The 23,122-nt window shown below is 39.0% G+C and overlaps 1 protein-coding gene across 2 annotated transcripts in view; it reads left to right on the top strand.

Moving 5' to 3' along the window:
• Positions 1–23,122, top strand: part of LOC126271900 (uncharacterized) — a 752,940-nt gene that overhangs the window by 719,640 nt on the left and 10,178 nt on the right. For both annotated transcript variants that reach the window (XM_049974281.1, XM_049974282.1), the window contains exons 3-6: positions 9,566–9,746; positions 12,602–12,656; positions 15,106–15,325; positions 16,174–16,327. In XM_049974281.1, the coding sequence (XP_049830238.1) occupies positions 9,566–9,746; positions 12,602–12,656; positions 15,106–15,325; positions 16,174–16,327 (610 nt within the window). The remainder of the gene's footprint in view (positions 1–9,565; positions 9,747–12,601; positions 12,657–15,105; positions 15,326–16,173; positions 16,328–23,122) is intronic.

Below are 23,122 nucleotides of genomic sequence, written 5' to 3'. Positions count from 1 at the left end.
GCCACTGGCATCTGTGTGTAGTTCTGTAGGTGCTCTCTCATCATACAGACCAAGTACATGGTCAGTCGTTTGAGCTTTTCGCAGCACATCGAAAGAATCTTGTTGAGCTCTACCCCAGATAAATTTAACATCACCTTTTAACAACTCTTGGAATGGCCTGGCTTTGATACAGAAGTCTTTGGTAAAACGACGGTAATAAGGACATAATCCGAGGAAGCTTCTCACATCGCTAATACTTTTAGGAATAGGGAATTCAGTTACAGATATCACATTTCTGGGTCTGGCCGCATACCTTCGTTTGACACAAGGCGTCCAAGTATTTTGATTTCTTTTGCTCCGAAGAGACACTTTGTTGGATTAAGTTTCAGTCCGCTTTGTGGAGACACTTAAGAACGGACCTCAGTCTTTTTATATATTCTTCAAATGTCTCTGAGAACACTATAATGACACCTAAATAACAAAGACACATCGTCCACTTCAGGTGACGTAGAAGATTATCCGTCATCCGTTCAAAAGTTGCTGGTGTTACACAAACCAAAAGGCATTACCTTAAACTCATACAGGCCCTCAGGGGTGATGAATGCAGTTTTTTCACGATCAGCCTCATCTACTTCGATTTTCCAGTATCCCGAGTACACGTCCATGGTTGAGAAAATCTTAGCCCCCTTCAGACAATCTAGTGTATCGTAGATTCGTGGAAGAGGGTAAACAGCCTTTTTAATTATCTTATTAAGCTTCCTGTAACCAACACAAAAGCGCCAACTGCCATCCTTCTTCCTGACGAGAATCATTGGTGACGACCATGGGCTCTGCGAAGGCTGAATGACGTCATTCTTCATCATTTTCTCTACCTCGTCGCGAATTATTTGACGTTCCGTTGCTGACACACGGTATGCTCTCTGGTTTAGTTGTTGATGGTCTCCAGTACTAATCCGATGCTTCACCCTCGATTTGTCTAATTTGCTCTTCACCTGTAGATTGAAGCATTCTTGAAGAATGGCAAGTAGCTTCTTCTGTTGTTCCTTAGTGAGATCTGGTGATGGCGAGCTAGAAGATCTTGTCTCGTAGTGGTAGCGCTAATTTCGCCCACAGACTCGGCATGGGAGGTTTCTGTGACGCTCAGCTGTTCTGCAATTAACGGCTCAGCATTTGCTACGCATGTGCGTCTTGGAAGGATCTGCGGTTCTCGGCGACAGTTAACTGTCCACAATTCACCGAATTCTTAAACGAGACGACCTTGATCGGCGTGTTGGGGAGCGTCCTCTCCACCGGCTAGCTTGCAGCGATGGTGGCTTACGTCGTCCGCTACCCACATCTTCTTGTTCATCTTCGTCGTCCCGGAGTTGACGTCGGCTAAGATCAGTCTGCTGTCTTGTGGCGCGGGCGTCATCAAATATCCGCCGCCTTTCTCGACAATAGTGCGCTACATGTCCCGGTCGTCCGCAGTGGAAACATACTCGTTGGTTATCCTGGGTCCTCCATACGTCAGTCTTCCTTGGTGCCCAAACAGGTTCCTAATGCGGCATTGTAGGAACGTAACTCCGCCTTGCTCTCGACTTTTTCACCGTTTTAAAGGGAAATGAAGGACGAGAGGTTGGGTTCAATGTCTGTTCCACTTCCTCCCTAATGATCTCTTGAAGCGTCTCCGTTTTTTGCTCGCCGTGAAATCCAAGTGCCTTCTGAACTTCCTCTCTCCCTATCTGACGAAGAACACTTGTGAAGTCAGTTACTTCCCCCATCACAGACATCGATACGACGTTTGGAAGCTGTTCAAACTTCTTGCGTGTAATTATTTTTTGATGCATTGTCTCCATACACTGGCACTATTTTATGAAGTCGTCTGCTGTCGAAGCCTCCTTCAGGAGTAGGGCTTGATACAAGTCCTCAGCAACACCCTTCATGAGATGTGCAACCTTATCTTCTTCCTTCATTCTTGGATCCACTATTTAACACATCTCCAAGACGTTTGAACGTAGGATGCTGCAGTATCTCCTGGACACTGTGCCCTGCACTTTATTTTATCTTCAGCCTTGACTTCTGTCGTTGTGTGTCGCCTAGAATACTTCCCAGCTTGTGGACTTCTCCTCGTTCTTCTCATACCATTGCTTGGCACTGCCCTCCAAGTAGAAAAATACGTTAGCCAAACACACGGTGTTATCCCATTTGTTAAATATGCCCACTTGGCCACTTGTTTGGATCTTGGCCATCATCACGAGAGAACCCGGAAGGATGTCTCATGTGGTGGCACACAGTTGCTGTCATCGTAACGTCCTCTTCTTCTTCTGTCTCCGGTAGATTGCGAACTGCTGAATATGGCTCGAACTCGGGTTTCTCGCCACGTAAACGGCGGCTCTGTCGTGGCCTGATGGGAGCCACTGTGTCGTCGATAATGTACGCTATCACAAGTTCCAATACCCGGCGCCTCCGCCAGAATAATGTTACATAGAAGAAAGTGTAATTAGATGAATGACGAACACTAACTTCACTTAACGAAGGTTTATTCAGCACTTGCACATACAAGAGCACAGAGTGAACTGCCTGCTGGGCTCTGGTTAAGGTGGTGTGCTGCAATGGGAATGTATGGTTGGAGGGCTTCAGGCGTGGACACCTTCTACACCCATCTTCCCGTGTCAAACCATATACCCACACCAGTGACAGCAGGGCTGTATCCAAGTCGGTGTTGGACATCAGCTCTGGTGACGGTGCTCATGGTTCTGATGATACTGGTATCAGTAGTCACTTAGGAATGGGTGGTGCGGAATCCCTGGCACTGATGTTGGAAGCAATAGAGGAACTGCTGATTCTGCCACCAAGGACAGATGCTCTTGCCCACGCGGGAGTGGAGAACCAGCAGCAGCAGATGATGCGACACCTAATGTGGACAGGCTCAGAGGTGATTGTGTGACATCTGGGGGTGCCGGCCATCCATGTGAAGGCAAAGCTTATCATGGTGCATTGAGCAGAGGCCGTCCTCCATGTGGATATCGATACAATGTCCCCGGCGTCTTGCAATGACAGCTGGAATCCATTTAAGATGACGTCCAAAACCACATGCCCAGACAGAAGGCAAAGTTAGATGAAGAGCTGGCTACATACTTTTTCATCTGAGTTTTGAACGTTTGCACTAGGCATTCTGCCTCACCACGGAACAGTGGAGCAAGAATGTGACGGATTCCAAGAAAACGCCACAAACTCTTGTGATGAAAATTGTGTGCCATCATCAGAGACTAACATCATGGACAAGCCTTTGAGTGAAAAAAAAAAATGGACAAAGCTGTGACTGGCAGTTGTGGATCACAACAAGTGACATACAGAAAATGAGAATATACATAAACGAACAACAGTCAGTAAGCGTTGAGAAAGGGGTCAGCAAAAGCCACATGTATATGGTTCCATCAATACAACGGTGTTGTCCAAGGAAACAGTGACACCGGGGAGGTACTTGGTGTGGCACACAATGTGAACAGGAGGCAACCAGACAGGCCTCAGAGGCATAACCGGACTGACAGTTTCTTTGCTATAACTAAGGGACTAGACCATTCATTTGATGCAATAGGCTGAACAATGCTGAATTCTATGAGGTGATCTAATTCGTCATTCCCTGAGTGCTGCTGGAACCAGATGGGCTCAGAAAAATGAGGCCAAGCAGCAGGTTTCATGGTAGTGTGTGCCCTAAAATTTTTGGCACATCCCAATCCAGCAGAGGACAAAGAGGAAAACTCAGAACATAATGCACCTAACTGTGTATGTGACACCGGGTCAGACAGTAAATTCACTTTATCTGAAATGGTAAAACCAAACAATTTAAAAGCATCCAGTCCAAGAAAAATTCTCTGTACATGCATTATCTATAACAAGAAATGTAAGTGACCGGACAACTGACTTGTAGGTCACTGGGGAAGAGAACTGGTCAGAAATAGGAATACTCTGTTTATTGTAAACTAACTTTCATGACGCAAAGAGAAGTCCATATAAGTTTGTGAGTTTAACAAGGCTACTGCAGCTCCTGTATTCACTTGCATGTGCAGAACCTTACAAAAATGCACAACATCAATGAAAAGCTTGTTTGGCACAACAGAAATAGATGATACATTGAATTTTTGTATTACAGACATAAGCAATGTGATCTTTTTTGTTGCAATTATGACAAGTAGCTCAGAATTTTGGACAGTCTGGGTGCTCATGGTTAATGAAACAATAATAGCAGGATAGGAGTGTGGAATGTGTACACTGCTGTTCACTGGACTGTTTATTTTGTTAGTGCGGCTGCTGTTGGGAGCCTTGACACTGTGATCCTGTGGGGACTGTCCGAATCATGTCTTGCCCCTGAAAACTATCTGAAGCTTGGTGTGGAGGAGTGGGTTGGATTGCTGATACCTCACAACATGACTCAGTTTGGTTACCACAGCTCACACCACCTCGAACAATTATGCAATAGTCAAAGCCTCAGAGAGGGATGGATTTTCACCCTGAAGGGCATGCTCTCTCACCTAACAATGTGGGACTAAATGAATGTTAGTATCTCTCACCATCTGATCAGCATATGGGTCTTTATTTGCGTCAGATGTAAAATGACAACAATGTTTTAACCCATGCAGTTCCGCTCCCCACCTCAATAGGAGTGATGTGGTTACTTCATGCACTGGTAAAACTCAATGCAAGATGCAGTTAACATGGGTGCACTTACAGTAGTATTTTGAAAGAAGTTTACATATTGGTCAAATAGTTAAGAAGACAGATTCTGCAAAGGGGCGAATTGTCATAAGACTTGATACATTCTTGGCCATATCCAAGAAAGGAAAAGGCACAGTGTAAAATAGCACCAGTAATCCCAAAAGCTTGGAAGTGTTGTTGCAAACGTTTCTTATATGCGTCCCATTTCTCAATGGACTCATTATATGTAGAAAAGGGAGGCAGATAAACCATGAGAGCCACGGTGGAAAGACAGCAGGTAACACAAACTGAGGAGGATGCCAACTCGACAAAACCAAAGCCAATGATTGAAGTACCTGAGTTTGATTGTCCAGTGCCTGTGATTGATGGCGCAATCCCATGGTCAATGACTCTTGATGTTTGACCAGTCAACATAAAATGTCCTCTGTAACACCATCAGCCATCATGAGAATAAACAGAGGACCAACCAAAGTTGAAATTTGCATGGAGATCAAGACCACAGTTGTCACCAGTAGTGTTGTAGGTAGGCACAATGTGACCAGCAGACTGAACACAACTTGATCCCACAGAAGTATTAACAACTTGAACACAGTATTTAAGTAACATCTAGCAGGAATGAATTACATACAGAGCATAATCATGCGGCCACCAGTTTGTCTGCGTTCTGCAGTACGGGTGTCAAGGAGCTCTAGCAATACACATAGAGAACTGAAGCTGAGCATATCTCAGCTAATCTTAAATAGACTGGGGGCCGTGGCGAGCTCTGATGGTGCTCTCTCTCTCTCTCTCTCTCTCTCTCTCTCTCTCTCTCTCTCTCTCTCTCTCTCTCTCTCTGACACACACACACACACACACACACACACACACACACACACACAGAGAAGTGTCTGAGGCACCCGTACAGCTTTTTGAAGTATGTGCATGCAGTCACTGTGTGCAAGAATAATGCAAAAACAGTTTGGAATATTATTTTAAAAAATGCAAACAAAAATGGTGACCGTAATGAAATTTGGTCCTCAGGAAAAAAAATCTTGCAAAGGTGGTGACACTTGCAAATTATTGGCCTTCATATTCAATGATTACTTCCTCCCAGTGGCAGAAAACGCTGCACTCCAAAGTAAACAGTTACATACAGATGCAAGATTTACTTGTGCAAACACAGCATGCATCAACAACAAACATTAGTGTAACAAATACAACCCCAAAGGATTCATCAGTGTGCTAAAAGTAATAATTCTACTCACTGTGAGGGTGTTTTTAGCAAAATATTAAAGTTTTGTGCAGATTTGATAGGACTGTCCTTAAGCTACTATTGTAATCAATCAATGTCTTTTTTACATTTCCTGACATATTCAAATATGCTGTTGTAAAACGTGCCCATAGACCTGAAGATAAGCAAATCACCTCTAATTATGGATGTAATTCTCTCACCACAATCCTTTCAAAAGTGTTTGAGAAAGTGGCCTACAATACAGCACTAATTCATATAATAGAGATGAACTTGTCAAATGACCTCTCAGTTTAGTTTTTGTAAAGGATTCTCCACAGAAAAAACTATGCAAGAAATCACAAATGGTGTGCTGCCAGAGCTAAACAAGAGGTAGTATCATGTCAGTATGTTTTGTGACGTTACCAAAGTCTTTGTGTTGTATTTTTTCTTCAGTCGGAAGACTGGTTTGATACATCTCTCCATGCTACTCTGTCCTGTGCAAGCCTCTTAATCTCTGCAATTTACATCCTTTTGAAACTGCTTACTATATTCATCTCTCTGTCTCCCTCTATGATTTTTACCCCTCACACTTAACCCCAATACTACATTGGTGATCCCTTGATGACTCAGAATGTATCCTATCATTTGAATCCCTTCTTTTAGTCAAGTTGTGCCACAAATTTATTTTCTCTCCAGTTCTATTCAGTACCTCCTCATTAGTTACATGATTTGTATGGATCACAAAATTGTGCTTGGCAAGCTAAAGTATTATGGCGTTAATGGCATGGAATGGGTGTTAATTTCAAAAGAGAAAGCAGATGGTCTCATTTACAGACAGTGTCACAAATGTGAAAGTAACCTCAAACCTGGGGAAATATAACATGTGGGGTCTCAAAAGGATTGATTCTGTGCTCGCTCTTGTTTTTAACAAACATAATGATCATCCAATGACTTTAAATGCCATTTCAAAAACAGTAATATTTGCTCATGACACAAGTTTACTAACAGAGGGTCCAAACACAACGTTCGGAGACACAGTACAGATGTTAGCCAAATGGGCCTACAAGTTGTTCACAGACTACACTTTAAGACTTAATATCTCAAATACTGAGATAATGTGATCTCAAAGAAGCAATAGTTACATGTTAGCACCAGAAATAGATTTCAACAGTCGTGCACTAAATGAAACACACTGTGTGAAATTCCTTGTGGTCCATGTGAAAAAACAAGTTCTAATAAGATCAACAAATAGATAAACAACTCAATAAGAGCACTGGAGTATGTTTTGCTCTTAGAAGTATCTTTTGCTGTACTGACCTGAAGACAAAATTGCAGACTTGTTTTTCTATTTTCACTACAGTTCCTGTTATCTTACGGAATTACCTTATGGGGCAGGTTACCTACAATAAATAATGTGGTTGTTCAATAGATGTCACTAGTAAGAATACTGTGTAAAAAAATTTGATATCATTCATTTTTCTGTCTCAGTTGCCCATTTTTTAAATTGTATGACTAATTTTGGTCACACTTGATCATCTTCAGATCTATGTAATTGTGTAAGTAATCCATAGAGGTTACATTACAGAGCTACATAAACTACAAAATTTTTTAATAGCAACACAATTACTGAATTATCTCATGACAGATGTGTCAGCTATAATGAATATTGTATGAGGTAGATAGCTGCAAATCTTGCAGAGATCTCTTTAATGATTTTGGAATTATTTCACTCACTTCCCAGTACATTTCCCATCACTAATTTTTGTTATTGACCATAAAAATCAGTTTCAATAACATTGCAAGACCGAAAAATTATTTTGATATGGACTTTGCCTCATTGTCAAGTATTCAGGGTGGAGTTATATACTGTAGCATTGTGAATTCCTACCATTTCAAAAGAAAATTACAAGCATACATCTCCTACCAGAACCTCTCTGTGCAGTATCCTTTCTTTTGTGACTGCTAGTTACAGAGGAGAATTTTTTGAAGTTTTGAAGATAGTAGACGAGGTACTGCTGGAAATAAAGCTATGAGGATTAGTTTTGAGGGATGCTCATGTAGCTGAGTTGTTAGAGCACTTACCTGTGAAAGGCAAAGGTTCTGAGTTTGAGTCCTGGTCCAGCACACAATTTTCAGCTGCCAGGAAGTTTCATATCACCACACATTCCACTACTGTAGAGTGAAAATTCAGTCTGGAAACAACTCCCCCAACTGTGGCTAAGTCATGTCCCCACAGTATACAGGGTGTCCATAAAGTCCCTTTACAACTTCAACATTTTATTACAATGGAAGTTGTTGAAGTATTTTAACAAAATTTCTTTTATTGTAATCACTGTTTACTAAAGTTTTTATATATACTAAAATTTCGTGTTTCAGATACTTGATTGATGGATGGAAATGAACCTCTATAAAATGGCAACTCCTCAATAGAAGGCACAATGTGTGTCCTGGTTTATTGAGACAAAATTGGATGTTCAGACTCAATGAAACTTCAGAATGAAGTATGGTAGAGTTCCACCATCACACCCTTCAATCCGTGCATGGCACAAAAAATTTATGGAGACAGGGGCAGTGTTGGATAAAGGGAGGAGCAGGCAACCAAGGACATCTGAGGAAAACATTGTAATGCCACTGCCACCATTGATGATGCTATGCTATAGCGAACATGGCAAGTAATCAAGTACTATCTTGATGTGCTCGATGCAACTAAAGGCGCCCATACAGAAGTCTACTAAACACTGTCAAAAAAACTTTTATAAACACTGATTACAACAAAAGAAATGTTGTTAAAATATTTCAACAACTGCCGTTGTAATAAAATTTGGAAGTTGTAAAGGGACTTTGTGGACACGGTGTACTTTCTTCCAGGAGTGCTACTCCCATGAGAACTCCTTTGAAATTTGGAAGGTAGAAGATGAGGTACTGGTGGGAAATAAAGCTGTGAGGATGGATCGTGAGTCATGCTTTGGTATCTCAGTTGCACTAACCTGCGAAAGGCAAGTGTCCCATTCAGATACAAAGATTTAGTAGATTTAATCTGCTAGAAAGTTTTGTACTTCATTAATCACTCTTTCTACAAAGTATTTGAATAGCTAGATTCAAGAATTGAAAAGTTCTTTTAGTTACATGGCAAGAAGCTGTGTTAATCGTAAAGCTTCATAGCATGTAAAAATATATTATAAACAGGAATCCTGTGTTTACTGATCTGCATACCTATTTCCTTTGAAATATGCCATTGAAATTAAGTAAGTATTAAACTTAGCATTAAGCAATATAGTGATAATTCATTGTCCACGAAATATACAGATTATGTTCCTGTCATTTGCTTGTGTTTTTTATGCATGCCTTGAATCAATCCACATCTCTTTGGTTGTCCTTCTTGATGTCAATGAAGGTTAATGAAAGAATAATTTAAGTCTTATTTGTTTCTGTTTATGGCCAGATCAAAATTATTCACAAAGTGAGGTAAAAAGGGGAGAAAGAACTTCGTTCCACTAATTTGCTGTAATATTGCCATGGCAGGCAATATATTTCTATACTGTCACAATGTTTGTCCAAACATTAGTTCTTTTACCGTGTCAGTATGTTGATGTTTAAGTGGAAGAAGCTTCATAAAGCTCTGCTAAGAATCGTTATTGGTGGTGAAAATTTTCTAGTGCTATATATCTAATGTCCCAACAGGACAGTGGCACAGTGCCTCCGAGTTCTGCGGGTGGCTGGAAGTGGGGCAGCTGGCGCATTCCGAGTGAGTACCTGCCGCTGCTGGTGGGGGCGGTGTGTGGCGGCGCGCTCCTCTTGCTCGTCCTCATCGCCCTCATTGTCTGGCGCTGCTGCGTTATGCCACGCCGGGACAAGGCCTATTGTAAGTACCAATATCTGCTTCGTGCATTACACTGGTTTACTCACTACGATGCTTACTACAGCACTGAGAGAGGTCAATTCAGGTTTGTATAAAGAACACACAGTGTTGTTGCGCACAATCGAGTACTCACCTGCATTGGTTGGCACGAAGCTCACTACAGGCATCCCACCTGAACTACAGTGAGCTACAGTTGCTTCTGATGACCTGGTAGTTGGCAGAAAGGTGTATCTTCAGATCAGAGATGTCAGTGGTACATAATTAAAAGAAATTGTTTGGAATGTCCTCTAAAATAACTACTTGCATGGATAAGTATGCAGTTCCAGAAGGACACTGTAATAAAACACATTATGTTAGCCAATCAGGTCCTTTGACTTTTCAGATTAGATTAGATACACTGTCCAGTCCAAAGACCTGTAGTGAGGAAATCCTCAAGACATGGAACATATCATAAAATAATGACTATGTAATACGCATTTACAAAAGAATGGGTATGTCATTGCTCCTTCCACAGATCGTAAATGATAAGGTCCTTAAGTATGTGGAAAAAGTTTTTTACTTCCTTTAATTTCTAAAGTGCATAAGATTATTCCATGGCTATTTTAGCCAAGCATTGTAGAAAAAAAAGGTGTGGGGGAGAGAGATAGAGATAGATTTGTAAGTTTTGCATACACAGATCACATTACTGCTGTAAAGCTTTGCCAGAGTCATGTATTAGAGAACATTCTAGCAATTTAGTGCCTTCAGAAGAGAACAGACACTATTTCCCCACTGACATCTGAGAACTGGTTCACAATATACTATGAAACAAGAAAAGGTGTAAAAATATATAACTTCTGTATGTTGGCCAACAGAAACCAGTCATAATGTTACAAAAACTGATGCATTGTCCCATACCGTAGCAGACAAAAAAGTTAGTGTCACAACTACAACCAAACAGTATATCAAAAATCAGTTAATAATAAAGATAAACTTCACTTTTCACACAGAGTGATGTGCTTAAAATCACATGCAAGCATTGCAGAAAAGTATATATTAGTCAGTAATGCAGAATTGTCAGTTCAAGTTATCTGAATGTGAGAGAATCTGGAGACTGAAAAAGAATGATTCAACCTTTGCTGACCATCTTTCAACAGAAAACAACTCTTGTGATGTAGAATGTGGATTTTTATATTGTTAAGAAAAGCAGAAAGATCATCCTGCTGGTAGTAGTTAGTGACCAAACTTAATTTCCTTTTTCCCCTCTGTTTAAAATTTTTAATTAGAAATGCTAGATTAAAATTGTAAATTCAACTTTATTTTTCATCAGTTGTGAAATGTACTTAAAGACATTGTTTCCTTTTTCAGTTAATGTAACTAATTCTGTGTTACGTAAAAAAATGTAATACTTTCATATGGAAACACTCTACATGTTAACATTTTTGTATCTTCTCCATAAATAATACCTTTCAGACATACATCATTTTATCTATTTTTTTTTGATGATCAGTTGTTGCCGATTAGTGGTCTAAGAAATCAGAAGCTGGTTTGTGACTAAATAAATATAATTTTGCAGATCAGTAGGAAGTGTTTTCTAATTGTTATTGTTGTCATGTTCTACCAAGCATCAGTGAAAAATTCAGTTAATATTCTAAAGCATTTTTATTATACAGAGGTTTATTTACAGTCACTACACCTGCAATCATATGCAAATGGAATGGAAGAGGGATCTGACACTGGTGCACTAATCCCTCCGCAGCGTACTGGGCTGTGTACAAGTGTCAATGAATTTGTCAACATGTGTCCCCTAGTCACTGAATGCTGCTCTGTGCCCGTATGTCCTCTCTCTCTCTCTCTCTCTCTCTCTCTCTCTCTCTCTCTCTCTCTCTCTTTCTCTCTCTCTCTCTCACATACACACACACACACACACACACACACACACACACACACACACACACACACACACACACACAGAGTGAGTGAGTGAGTGAGTGTGTGTGTGTGTGTGTGTGTGTGTGTGTGTGTGTGTGTGTGTATGCCCCGTTCATTGTAGCTTGTAAAAGGATTCTTCCAAAAGAGAGTGAAGGTTTCAGTTCTATTTATGTGCCTGTTGAGGAGTCAACTATTTGGTGAGCTGTTATCTTTACTTCTAAATTATCGTGTTTTTATATTATGAAAAGTATAGTTGCTTTTCACCATATAGTGGAGATGCTGCGTTGCAGATAGGCAAAATCAAAAAGACTGTTGGAAAGCGATCTTCCGGGCAACAAGGTTTTCATCGAAAATATGCAACATAAACACATACACTCACACAAATGCAACTCGTACACACAAGGCTAGCTGAAGCCAGAGAACCGTCCATTATTTGTCTTTCAGTATAACCCAAAATCTGTTTTCTCAAATACAAAATATTCTCGTGTACTCATAAGTTCAGTGTTTTGTACGACTACCACTGTTGATTTCCTTCTAGATGAATTCTGCGGCAGAGAGAGATAAGATTATTTCCCATGTATTTCTGTGTATTCCAACTTTAATGTAGCATGTTGCTTCAGTTCTTTTTTACTTTATAAATAACTGTTTAGATAATATCTGAAAAATTTATCTTAACCTCTGAATATAATTAGAAATTACTGATTGGGTTTTTTATTATTATTTTCTAATTCTGTGAGTATAATTAGAAATTACTGATTGGGTTTTTTATTATTATTATTTTCTAATTTGTATTCTTGACCTCTCTTTGTGGTGCTTAATGATACAAACATAATAATGAATTAAATATTTTGACACATTCTACATCCATGTGTTATGACACAAAAATTGATCTATGGAATACGTATCCCAGTGAACAAATAAAATAAACAAATTTCCTTTGTTATTAGGTGCAAGAGAAGAGATGGCAGCAAGACAAAGAAGTGGTGTACCTGTTATGCCAAGGTAATATACACACCCATTGCATGGTGGTTCTCTCTCTCTCTCTCTCTCTCTCTCTCTCTCTCTCTGTTTCTCTTTTCAGTGATTTTGTCTGTATTATCTGATAGTATTGTTTTTAAATTGAGATTTTGATTTTTCCCACAACCATTTTATAAATATTTTATCTTGCAGATGTTGTCATGGACATTAATCCTGGTCATTAACATGATTACACATCATTTTGTAGTTCATAAAATATTCTAATTTTACAAAGCAGGAAAAAATACATCTAGCTTAAGTAAGTCTTGCTAAACCCATGGCAGCATATAACCACTTCAGTTTAAAAAGTGTCCAGACTCATAAGTGCAGCAGAACATAATTACTCATTTGTTGATGATGCAAGTTTTATTGTAAAGTTAGTACATCAGCTGAGATAATTTAAAATCATAATTTGTGAAAATTGTTAATAGTCTTCCAGGTTAACATTGACCAACAAAAAGGGTCAATTTGCTCAGCTGTTTGTTTAAGAAATCATGTAGCGTGCCAGCACAGCATATAGGCTACTGTGTTTTGGATGGTAGATATTTATTACAACATGAACTGGAGAAATTATTTTGTGGACTTGTAGAATGAATAGGTTTAGCTATTGAATGGTTTATGGGTTGGGTATGGAAACTGATTAGCTTATATATTATTTCACCCACTGATGGTTTGTAGCAAAAAAGGAAATTTGATAATGACAAAAAATATAAGAAATTATTTATGAGATTCAGAGATATGCATTTCAGGTATCTGTTTAAACATTTATGTGCAGTAGTCTCACACTACTTCTGTTCTGTGATGAAATTTGTCAGTAGTGCCTATTATTCTGAGAATGATGGTGGTGTTGCAAAATAGATTCAGTGATAATAATTCACAAATAGATACAACAAAGAATAGTGTATGTAATTTTTAATACTAGGATTATGTATTTTGCTTAGAAATGAATGTAGTTCATTGCTAAATCCCATTAATTATCACTCCAGGGAAATAAAAAAAAGTCTGTCAGACAATTCAAACATGTTTAAACATAGATACAAATAGTATTTTTTGTAATAACTCCTTCTGCATCCACAGATGAGTTATCAAACAGAAATATTTAGTAGTAACCAGTAAATAATTACAGGAGTTGGGCAAAGTTATAGGGACACTTTGGTACAAACACCTTATTTCTAAGATGTGTTTTCTGATTTATCTTTCATACAATTACATCTTACCCTTCTTTGGAAGTGTCCTGAGCTGCTATTATATCTATGATCACAGTGGCACTGTTTCACTCTTAGGTCATATTATATGAGGGCTTCCAATGAGGACAACTTGTAGTGAGACTTGCTGTTACATCTGTCACACATCTAGTACGACAATATCAGCTCCCTCCAGACTACAACTTGGCTGTAGTTCCATGGTGATACAGCTTTATTCATTATCATCCATGGCAATATTTCATAGTGCTTGGCAGTGTGGAAGGTTTCTGCCCCCTCCCTGCTGCAATACGTAGCCTTTAAAGCCATTCTTGTCTCTTATATAAAGACTACTGGCACAAAAGTGACTGATGAAATTACCGTATGTGTCTGCAGAACATAGGTTAATGTCTGCTGAACACAGAAAATATTAATCATAGAGTGGCTTTGAGAAGAAAGAAGAAGAGCAGCAGCTACCTCCCCTTTTTTTAAACCAAGTGAATGCAAAAGGAGGCTTCAGTGCTGCAAGAGAACAGAACATGGATAACCAACTGGTGTAAACATGTAACATCATCTGACAAATTTTCTTTCATATTGTTGCCTATCACAAAAGGTGAAAAGTACCAGGGAAGTGTAAGATAAAAATCTCTTCTTTACACTACAAAGCCAACTTGATATCCTGTAATAGGTTGCGCATATAGCGGTTTTCGGTGAGTTTCATGGACTTACTGAAAGCAAAATTAAGTGAAACAGTTCAATGCCATAAAATTTACTCAGTAGCTTGGACATTGTTCTCAGATAGGGGTTACACCATCTAAGATTACAGTACCCCACTTGTGTAGCTACAGTTGCCCAAGATTGTTTTGATGAGCATATGGATGGAATAACACACTGTCTCTCACCTTCTGAGAGGCTGGAATTTAATATTGTGAAGCGATTGTGATCTGTTTTGGAAATACACTTAAGAGCCCATTATCCTCCTTGAGCATCTCTCAAATTATGGGAACAGTTTCTTTAAGGAAAATAATATAAAACTCCACTGACTGCCGTATTCAATGCTTATAAGTCTGTCATCACAAGGATCCTGCCAAATGTGGCCCTACACAATGTTATGTCAGTGTTTGCATCATCCTCGTCTGCTCTGACACTGTTTGAATTACTTTTATACAAATGAAGTTAATAACTAATAAACCAGTCCTTATATTGCATTCTCTGCTATCAAACACATGTTTCAGTTATGTTTCTGATTGCAGCCACTCTGCTGTGTACGCAGCCCCAAAAAGTGGGCAGTGGGCATACAGCAGCCGTCTGGTAGTACCTGCAAACCCTGCTGCAGCAGCAGCAGCGGCTCCTATTGTCACTGGCTCCCACTGGTTCTACAACAGCAGAGTTCTCAGTCCCAACAACCTTGAACGACTAGACCCCTGTCCCTTGCCAAGATCTGTCAGCTGTATGCAGGACCAAAACCAAGTCGTAAGTATGGTTCTCTCAAAAAAGTTACTCTCCACATTTTAAATAGGAAATAGGAATATCTGTTCATATGTCTGTTGTAACTTTCAGAAAGGGAAGCTGCTTTGTGATGTAGAAAGCTTGTTTATTCCTAACAGCTGCAGGTCATAAATTTTGGAAGCCCATTATATTGTTACATACTGTTTAACAGTGTTTAATATTATGGGCCGTATGAGAGACAACACCAATGCGACATCACAAAAACTGTCCAATAAAATAACTAAAATAGTAAATGTAGGAGGGATGGGATGTACATCAGTCAGAATCTAAGACATTTCATTCATCTCAAAATTTGGTTATGGATGACCTAGTCCATCCCCACTTCCCCCTCCCCCACTTCCATGACATTCCCTCCTGTCTCCCACAATGAAGAATGAACCTGTGGTTTCAGAACATAGGTTTTATTTATGTGTTATGTTGTATACTTCTGTTGGCTGCACAAGATGTGCCTCCCAAAGATAAGAACCCACCAAAAAATTTTCCTTTGTATGGATTCATCAAAGATAAAGCTTGGTAGAGCAGTGCACAGATTAGGTTAATAAAATAATAAGTGATAGATCAAATATTGAGGAAAAAGCTGTGTGACTGTTTTTATGTATCAAAAAATGAATATTCTGCTTTCAGGTTTAGTGCAAAATAAATTACTGGAAGATATATTAAAGCAAGAAGTTGAACTCCAAGTTTTTGGCTTTGAATGTAACACAGATGTTTCATTGCTGAAGGAGTCACATTAAAATAGATATTTTCTGTATTTTTTTAAATAATGTTTCACTTGTTATCATATGCTATAAGAAGTCTGGTCAATGTTTCAGCCTCAGAGTTGTACAGACAAGAGGCGCAGACCAATAAGCCAACCAATCAGGTTTGGTCCTTGTGATGTTGCAACTGGTGGAGAACCAAGGGGAAACCATTTGCCAGAAATTTCAGAGTTCAATGCACACAGTAGCCAATATGCCTCGAGCAGCAGTGAGTATCATTATGAGAAACAAGTAATTTTGTATTAGTAAACTATTTGTACATTACTAACATAATACTATTCTCTAATTTCCTTGAGCTTTTCTGAACAGAAAAAAGCTTCTTATCACTAATTCATAAAATAGTGATGATGTAAATAAAATAGAAAGAAACTTCCACATGGGAAAAATATATTAAAAACAAAGATTCCAAGACTTACCAAGCGGGAAAGCACCGGTAGATAGGCACAATGAATAAAACACACAAACACACACACAGAATTTCGAGCTTTCGCAACCGGCGGCTGCTTCTGTCTGCTTGTGTCTGTGTATGTATGGATGGATATGTGTGTGTGTGTGTGTGCGCGCAAGTATATACCTATCCTTTTTTCCCCCTAAGGTAAGTCTTTCCGCTCCCAGGATTGGAATGACTCCTTACCCTCTCCCTTAAAACCCACATACTTTCATCTTTCCTTTTCCTTCCCTCTTTCCTGACGAAGCAGCCGCCGGTTGCGAAAGCTCGAAATTCTGTGTGTGTGTTTGTGTGTTTTATTCATTGTGCCTATCTACCGGCACTTTCCCGCTTGGTAAGTCTTGGAATCTTTGTTTTTAATATAATTCATAAAATAAATACACATGTGAGGGTAGACTCTGTCTGACAGACCATTACTTACCAGATATAAGAGGCTTGGTGGTTGTTAACTCTCTCTCTCTCTCTCTCTCTCTCTCTCTCTCTCTCTCTCTCTCTAAAAAAAAAAAATGGTTCAAATGGCTCTGAGCACTATGGGACTTAACATCTATGGTCATCAGTCCCCTAGAACTTAGAACTACTTAAACCTAACTAACCTAAGGACATCACACAACAACCAGCCATCACGAGGCAGAGAAAATCTCTGACCCCGCCGGGAATCAAACCTGGGAACCTGGGTATCTCTCTCTCTCTCTCTCTCTCTCTCTCTCTCTCTCTCTCTCTCTCTCTCTCTCTCTCATGTATATACATGTATGGGTGTCAGAAGAACTTTTTCCATCAGCGTAGTTATTATCCTTTTGTACGTATTTTTCTCACTAGACTTAATACTGTACTAAGCTTAGTTCATAAGAAATATGTTAATTTTGGATAAGAACTGTAATATTAACTTTTTAATAAGTTATCAAGGGAAAAGAATGTTTGGACTTAATTTTATTCATAATTAATTATAGATGTATCACTGAAAGTTTGCTCCTATGTGTGGAAGGAAATGCAAGAGTTTCAGCATTCAAAATGGAAATCAATTCCAGAAACTCAGGCTTTTTCAAACGAACTTTTACGGATTAACCAGTTTCCTTATTTTTAATTTACATGGAAGAAGGCCTAGGCTGCTCAGTTCCTACAACTTAGTACAGACAGTGCACTTTCTAACAAGAAAACAGGGAAAGAGTAACATTGCTACACTGTTAATATTCCTACCTGAAGTTTCCATTGTTTAAAACAGTAACAATTAACTTAGGTGTTCACTGCCATATAATGATACAATAAAACCCCGATGGAAACTTGGCAGAGTGATGTTCCAAGATGGTAAATGAAAGATTTAATGTCCAACACACCTCCAAATAACACTGAAGAAAAAAAAGTATTTTGTTCAACCAAATGTAATACTTTTCTACAAACCTGCTTCACTTTCTTTCATAGCTCTTTCCCACTAAAAAAAGTCACGTACAATACCAAGGACCTACCTCTTTAAGCAACCCATGGTATCAGGATATTAAATAGAAGGAAATGGTATATGACACTCACAGAAAAGTTGCAGTAGTTCATAACAAAATGATGAAGAACATCATAAAGCCAAAATTATACAAGAAAAAAATTTCAACTTTATAATCATGTGTGAAAGACTGTCAAGGCAGGAAAAGGGTGCTCAAGATATTACGTCCCTAGTGTGGAAAACGATGTGTTACTGGTTCACTAGGCATTTGCAAAATATTTAATAATCATTTTCTTTTAATAGGTGGCAAGTTGCATAAAAGTTTTTGTGATACAAGTGAGTGTACAAAGCTTTTAAGAGCAGGTTTCTCAAGACAGTTACAATGACTGCAACTACAGAAAACAAGACTGACTTGGATATCAAATTAATAAAGAGCTAAGCACATGAAATGTCACATACACTTAAGATGATAAGTGAATACCTATCTAGTCTGTACCTTGCCACCTGTGCAGTGTGTCTTTAAAGTGCTGTTAGTTTCTACTGGAGTTAAGTAAAAATTGGTCAAACATTTTGGAAGATATAATATAAAATCACTCATAGTATGAATTCAGGAAAACTTCATCAGCAGAAAATGGATATTATTGTTCTGTGTCTGAGGCACTTTCTATGTTAAATCTGCGCACATACTCCATATGGCAGAGGGTACTTTCTATGACTACTAGTCATTCTCTTTCCTGTTCCACTCATGATTTCTCTTATCTTGTCTTCACAGTCCTTATTCAAAATGTTCATTTGTTGCAGTAGAATAGTTTTGCAGTCAGGTACAAATGACAGTTCTCTGAATTTTTTCAGTGGTGTTTCATGAAAACAAAGTTGTCTTCTGACCATGGATTCCCAAATGAGATCCCAAGCAGCTCCACAATATTCTCATGATGATCAGACTTACTGTTAACAAATCTAGAAGCACACAGCTGAATTGTTTCAGTGTCTTCCTGTAGTTTGACACTGTGGGATCCAAAACACTCGAGCATGGGCTGCACTAGTGTTTTATATATGGTGTCCTTTGTAGATGAGCTACACTTTCCTAAAATTCTACCAATAAAGTACAGCTGACCATTTGTCTTCCCTAGTGCTGAATTAATGTTCATTGGATTTCATATAACTTTGCAACATTATGGCTAGATCTTTAATTGACGTGACTGTGTCAAGCAGCATATGTCTAATACTATATTTGAACATCACAGGACTGTGTTTCCTACTCGTATCAATTAACCGCCATTCATCACACCAATTAGAAATTCTGTCTAATTACAACCACTCAGAAAAGACACTTTCCTGTATACTACAGCATCATCAGCAAACAGTCAGAGATTGCTGCTCACCCTATCTATCAGATCATTCATGTATTTAGAGAACAAGAATGGTCCTATCACACTTGCTTGGGGCACTCCTGATGATATTGTTGTTTCTGATGAACACTTGCCTTCCAGGACAATGCTCTGGGTGCCACTGCTTAAGAAGTCTTTTTGCCACTCATATATCTAAGAACCTGTTCCACATGCTTGGACCTTCCTTAGCTGTCTGCAGTGTGGCACTGTGTCAAATGCTTTCTGGAAATCTATAAATATGGAATTTACCTGTTGCCATTCATCCATGGTTCACAGGATATTGAAGGACAACTGAGTTTCACACAAGCAATGCTTTCTAAATCTGTGCTGATTTGTGAACAGAAACTTTTCTGTCTCAAGAAAATTTATTCTATTCAAACAGAAAATGTGCTGAAGACTTCTGCAGCAAGTAAATGTTAAGGATAAAGGTCTGTAACAATACTGTGAAAAGGAAAGTTGCTACTCACCATCTAGTGGAGATGCTGAGTCACAGACATGCACAACAAAAAGACTGTCACAAATAATAGCTTTCTGCCAGTAAGGCCTTTGTCAAAATTAGACAGCAAACACAACAACTCACTCATACAACTGCAGTCTCAGGCAACTGAGGCCACATTGCGACAGTTGCCTGAGACTGCAGTTGTTTGTGTGAGTTGTGTTTGCGTGAATGTGTATGTGTGTGTTTGCTGTCTAATTCTGACAAAGGCCTTTCTAGCCGAAAGCTATTATTTGCGACAGTCTTTTTGTTGTGCCTATCTGCGACTCAGAATCTCCATTATATGGTGTGTAGTAAATTTCCTTTTCACAAAATTGTTACATGTCATTCTGTGTTTTCCAAAGATAGAGGTCTGTAAGTTTGGAGGTCCATTCTTTTACCTTTTTCCCAGATGCTTGGGACATTGCATTGGTGAAAGATTCACAATAAATACATGCTAAGTAAGGGGCCAGTGCCAAAGAGTACTCTTTGTAAAACTGAAATGGGATTCCATCCATACCTGGCAATTTATTTGTTTTCATCTCTTTTAGTTGCTTTTCAACTTTTGGGATTTCTATTTCTCTGTCCTTCATGTGAGAGTATGTGCTATGGTGAAAAAATGGTATACCTGAACAATTCATTTGTGTGAGTGATTTTTTAAACACAAAACTTAAAAATCTTCTTTCCTATCACTGCCTTCTATTGCCACACAAGATTGGTTTGGTGAATGACTGGACAGAAGCCTTCAGCCTGCTTATAGATTTTACGTAGAACCAGAATTTTCTCATATTCTTGGCAAGGTCTTCCACGAAAGTCTGACAATCTCTGCTTCCTGAGCATTTTCCAAATTTTGTTTTGTCTTTTCCTTCATTAATCCATTTACACAGCTCATAGTTCTCCAGAACATGAATTACAATCAATGTAAACTTTGCCCATAATTCCCCCATGTCCGTAATATTGGAAATGATGTCCATTAATTGTTTAAATAGGATGATAACAATTACATATCTGCTCTTTCTAGCATAAATACTCCACTCCTCTTGTTGGTGGATTTCTTAACTTCACTAATTGTGATGCCTATGATGACATATTGTTTGCTAAACTCTATACTGACACTGCCAGAAAGGTCACGATTTCTGGTAACTATGAGGTCTAAAATATTTACATTGTGTATGAACTACTGAATTGGCTGCTCAGCTTTTGGGAAACATATTCAGAACTAATTTGCCAGATTTTCTGTCCCTACCACCTGCAGTGAATCCATAGATATCCCAGTCTATTCTCTGCAGGTTAAAGTGTCCTCTAATTTTCAAGTATCAGGATACTTCAACACTGCTGAGCGTTAACTTTTTTTGAATGACTCCACGAATGGAACTGTGGAATCAGATGGCTGGTAAAAACATCCATTCATTAACTTGAGTTCACCTAGTTTGGTTACTAACGTCCAGATAATTTCACAGTTACACTGAATTTCAACATCTATAGACACAATATTTTTGTCAACAGCAGTGAATACTCCCCCTCCATGGCACGTACTCTGTCTTTTTGATATACATTCCATGCATGGTTAAATATTTACAACTTTCCTGATTGCAGTAAATTGAGGAACTTTGGTAAGAATGTTGTGGCAGTTTACTGTAAAAAATTTTGACAGTCAGTGTGTCTTTATTTTGTAAGTGATCTAATTTCACTCATTGTGTATTGATTGCCAAATTTTCACCAGAGGGCTCAAATGATTGCTCAGCCTAAAAAAAAAAAAAAAAAAAAACACCATATGCACCCATTGTACTCTGCTACCGAAGTAGTTGCTGCATCTGTGCAGTGCACCTCAAACCTGTCAAGGTGGGTCCTACAGCCCATAAAGCAGCCAAGAAGCCGAGGGCGAATAATATCTTACTTGTTTTAACAAAGGATTTTGTACTCTTCACACGATCTTAACACAGAACAAATGAAACTGTTTACATTACTAAGGAATTTTTTGTGATGGCATGTTAGTGAATGACTGTTTGCCGTTTGCTCCGCCCCCCCCCCCTCCCCCTGTTTTTAATCTGTAACCAGTTTCATTAATTGATCAGTTCAGTGTCACTGTACAAGCAGTTTGTAACACAAGGCCCTTTTAAAATTTTAATTTTGAACAAGATTTCATGTTTTAATTTTTATATTTCTCCGGGACGGCAAGTGTAACACATGTTTTTTGTTGTTCTGAACAAGAATTTAACTTCCCTGTGCTTCGTCATGCCTTTACACATGCATGAGCTGCTTACATTTATGTAATGCTACATGCTTATTAGCATGAGTCTTTTCATAATCACTTTTAGAATATGCAAGAGTTGATTGAAAAGATCTCGGCCCACCCAATAAAGGTTGTCTGTAGTCCAAATTTTTATGGTTGTTTTTCAGCATAGTCCCATTTTAGGGCCACACACTTTTGTCACCAGTGATGCAGGCCCATTATACCCTCCTTGTCCTCCGCTGCAACCATGACATTATCATCTGATAAAAAATGGGTTCCAGCTAGATATTTATTGAGCTCAGAGATGAGATGAAAGTCATGTGGAACCAAGTCACATGAATACGGTGGGTGCTGAAATAGTTTGAAGCCAGAGGAGTCGATGGCAGACATTACAGTAATAGTTATGTGCATGGGTGCACTGTCCTGATTGAAGAGCATGTTTTGTCAACATCCTGATGCATTTCACTTTGATGGCCTCCCTCAAATGTGTTAGTTGGGCAGTTTAATACGCTCCACTCACTTTTTCACCTTTTTTGAGGTATTCGACCAGGATAACATCCCTAAAATCCCAAAAAACAAGAGACCACAACTTTGCCATGTGGTGTGACTGACTTGAACTTCTTGGGGGCCTATGAAGAGGGTTGTTTCCACTATTCCAGTTGAACCTTGGATTTGGATTGAAAATAGTGAACCCATGAAATCCCTTTTCCCAAAACATTTGAGAAAAGCCACAAAGTCTGCCTCAGAATAGGTCAGGTTTTCAATGGACATGATATATCTCTGGCCTTTCCTTTCTGCTGTCGACATGAGACCTTGTGCGTGTCAAGTAAAACTCTTACGAAGTGTTCAGTAGTTTCCTGAGATTTGCCCACTCTCTGTGCAATGTAGTGTTCTGTCACACAGTGGTCTGCCATGTTGATATCCTGGATTGCAGTGACCTTCTCCTCCCTACTGGCATTACCGGTCTTCCACTGTAGAAAGGGGAATCTTCCTCTAATGTTTCCATCATACCATTATGGACCTGCTGTGC

This window comes from Schistocerca gregaria, chromosome 5 (assembly GCF_023897955.1).
Source record: "Schistocerca gregaria isolate iqSchGreg1 chromosome 5, iqSchGreg1.2, whole genome shotgun sequence".
In the NCBI taxonomy this organism is placed as follows: domain Eukaryota; kingdom Metazoa; phylum Arthropoda; class Insecta; order Orthoptera; family Acrididae; genus Schistocerca; species Schistocerca gregaria.
Note: the sequence above shows the minus strand (reverse complement) of the source record. Positions and strands in the feature narration are given on the sequence as shown.